Source organism: Salpingoeca rosetta (genome assembly GCF_000188695.1).
Source record: "Salpingoeca rosetta unplaced genomic scaffold supercont1.41, whole genome shotgun sequence".
Taxonomy (NCBI): Eukaryota; class Choanoflagellata; order Craspedida; family Salpingoecidae; genus Salpingoeca; species Salpingoeca rosetta.
This window is the reverse complement of record NW_004754893.1, coordinates 274,723-277,222: the sequence shown is the minus strand read 5'-3', so window position 1 is coordinate 277,222 and position 2,500 is coordinate 274,723. Positions and strand designations below refer to the sequence as shown.

The 2,500-nt window shown below is 54.8% G+C and overlaps 2 protein-coding genes across 2 annotated transcripts in view; one reads left to right on the top strand and one right to left on the bottom strand.

The window, feature by feature from the left end:
- Nucleotides 1–695, bottom strand: part of PTSG_11198 (WD repeats and SOF1 domain-containing protein) — a 4,743-nt gene extending 4,048 nt beyond the window's left edge. The window contains exons 1-3 of the mRNA XM_004987786.1: nucleotides 612–695; nucleotides 370–464; nucleotides 207–254 (exon numbers count right to left, since the gene is read on the bottom strand). Coding sequence (XP_004987843.1) covers nucleotides 207–254; nucleotides 370–464; nucleotides 612–658 — 190 coding nt within the window. The 5' untranslated portion in view covers nucleotides 659–695. The remainder of the gene's footprint in view (nucleotides 1–206; nucleotides 255–369; nucleotides 465–611) is intronic.
- A 129-nt stretch (nucleotides 696–824) lies between these two features.
- On the top strand, nucleotides 825–2,367 carry PTSG_11197 (uncharacterized protein; the record flags this gene model as incomplete). Its single annotated transcript, XM_004987785.1, has 4 exons — nucleotides 825–894; nucleotides 1,139–1,231; nucleotides 1,518–1,896; nucleotides 2,144–2,367. Exons 1-4 carry the CDS (start codon nucleotides 859–861, stop codon nucleotides 2,365–2,367), a joined length of 732 nt encoding a protein of 243 aa, XP_004987842.1. The 5' UTR covers nucleotides 825–858.
- Between the last annotated feature and the right edge of the window lie 133 nt (nucleotides 2,368–2,500).

Sequence of the window (2,500 nt, the reverse complement as noted above, 5' to 3'; positions counted from 1 at the left end):
GTTATCACAACTCCATGCTCGAACCACAGTCGCCAGCGCCCCGCATACACACGCACACGCCCGTAAACACGCACCCACCCACCCATGTACACGCACACACACACGCGCGCACACGCGCACACACACGCGCGCACACACACACACACACACACACACACACACACACACACACACACACACACACACACACACACACACACACACACCATCGAGAGAGCAGATGAAAGGTTTGGCGAACACACGCTCCAGTTTGACTGTTGACATCCCAAGTGTTGTGGTGCGCGTGGCAGGGAGTGAGCTGGAATCGAAATGTGATGGGTGGTGTTCGTGGGCAAGGCACCAACACGAGGCAGGCATCTCACGCCGCACCGGAGTTCAGGGCGCGCTTGTACTCGCGAGCAGCTTCGAAAGGGTGCAGCTCTGGGGCTGTGTTGCGCTGCATGCGCGGCAAGTCGTGCTTGCTCCTGCCGTTGCATGAAGAAGCGTGGTGGGCGGTGTGAGAAACAAGACGAGCGAGAAACGAGGGAGCAACGACAAGGCCGCAGTGTAGCTGGTGGTTGACACACACACACACACACACACAAGCACACACACACACAAGCACAACTTACTGTCGCACGACTTGATCTTCGTCGCGCCTCAACACCTTGACCTTCATCGTGTCTGTGTTGTGTGTGTGTGTGTGTGTGTGTGTGTGTGTTGCAAACACGTGTGTTGTGCGCCGGCCGGTTCAGGTGGAGCGATCGTCACTACTTTTTGTGGTGTGGAAATTCGTGACAAAACGCCTAACAGAGGAATCATGGATATTATCATGGATTTTTCGACTGGGGTATCGCTGGCCGGTAAATTCAAAAAAAGATGTTGTCGTCGTGGGAGTTCAACTCTCCCAGCCAGGTAAGAGAGTGAGAGGGTGGCCTGCAGAGCAGACGGCGAGGGAGACACCAAAAGTGCCTTGCAGCACGCAGCGTGTGCGATGGTGACGGCCCAGCATCACTTGTTGTCGAAGCACTTGCCAGCCCGATTGTGGGCTTGCACAAATGCGCGCGCTTTTTGAGTTGCTCACACATGTACACACGCACACACACATGTACGCCTGCACACACACACACACACGCGCACACATGATGGACGATGCAAGGGAGAGGATTCAAACAACAGTACCGCAATGTCCACCTCTGAAAAGGGGAAAACCAAAGAGCCTGAGCTCATGACAAGCCTGCCGACAAACGTGGTGGGCTATTGTTTGGGTTGTGTGCAAACGTGTGGCGAGAGCCCGAGAGGGCGCGTGTATGAGTGTATGGTTCTGTCCATGTACATGTGCTCACCTGTTTATGTGTGAGTGTGTGCACCTGTGTGTATGTTTATGTATGTGTGCATGTGTGTGTGCGTGTGTGCACTCGGAAACCATCATCACCGCCCTCTTGGCGCCAAAATTGTCTACGTGCACACCAACCATAATCTCACTTTGTGGGCACCTGCTGTACCTTGTTCAATCGACTCGTCCTCTTTCCTTTCAGGCTGGCGTTCTTGCGCGCGCATATCTGCAAGCAGCAATGAAAGAGTACGAGAGCCTTTTCAAGGGCACTCTGCAAGACTGCACGGTATCATACCGCGCCTTCGCCGAGCAGATCAGCACAATTGCAGGCCGGCATGGGATCGAAATCAGTTCACCCGGCCCTCTCGACAACGAACCCAACGTCAGGGATTATGTCGACATCATGCTGGAGGAGCCCTTCACCGACAACATCAAGGCCCTGCTTGAGCAAGTCCGCAGTGTGCTGGATGAAACGACGCCGACGCCACAGGTGACCTTGAGGGTTGCACAAGGGTTCCTTCAGAAGCTTGACAACGTGACACGCAAAGGGCTGTCTAAAGAGCAACGGCAGTTTCGACAAGGTGCGCCTGTCTCACTCAGCCTTGCATGTGCGGCTGCGTGACCAAATGGGCTGATGCTTGTGTGTGTGTGTGTGTGTGTGTGTGTGTGTGTGTGTGTGTGTGTGTGTGTGTGTGTGTGTGTGTGTGTGTGTGCATCGGTGTTGTTAGATTACTGCGAGCGGCCCTGCGCTTGGGTACTCTGGTTGACTGACACGTTGCTGGCGGATTGTTTTGAACTCATATTGGCTGTTTGGTGTGGTTCGTGTAGATTTGGAGTCAAGCGTGACCCCCAGCAGCGCTGCCAAGGAGAAGGAGAAGGACAAGGACTCGGCCCACAGAACAGTCTATGCGCAGCCGTTCTCTGCCGAGCTTCTCTGCCCCAACTGGCACCTGCACAACAAAGGGTTTCAACGGGCAGTCGATGAGGGCACAAACACGGGTAAGGTCGTTGTCGAGCATGTGCTTGCTTGCTGTGTACACGTGTACATGTGAGCGTCCTTTCCACGAGAGAACGTGGCACATGCGTGTGCGTGTGTGTGTTTGTGTGTCGGTGCTGACGCATGGTGGTTGAGTCTTTGGCGCTCGTGCGCGGGTGTGCTGGCACTGGAAGGGAATACCTCTCTGT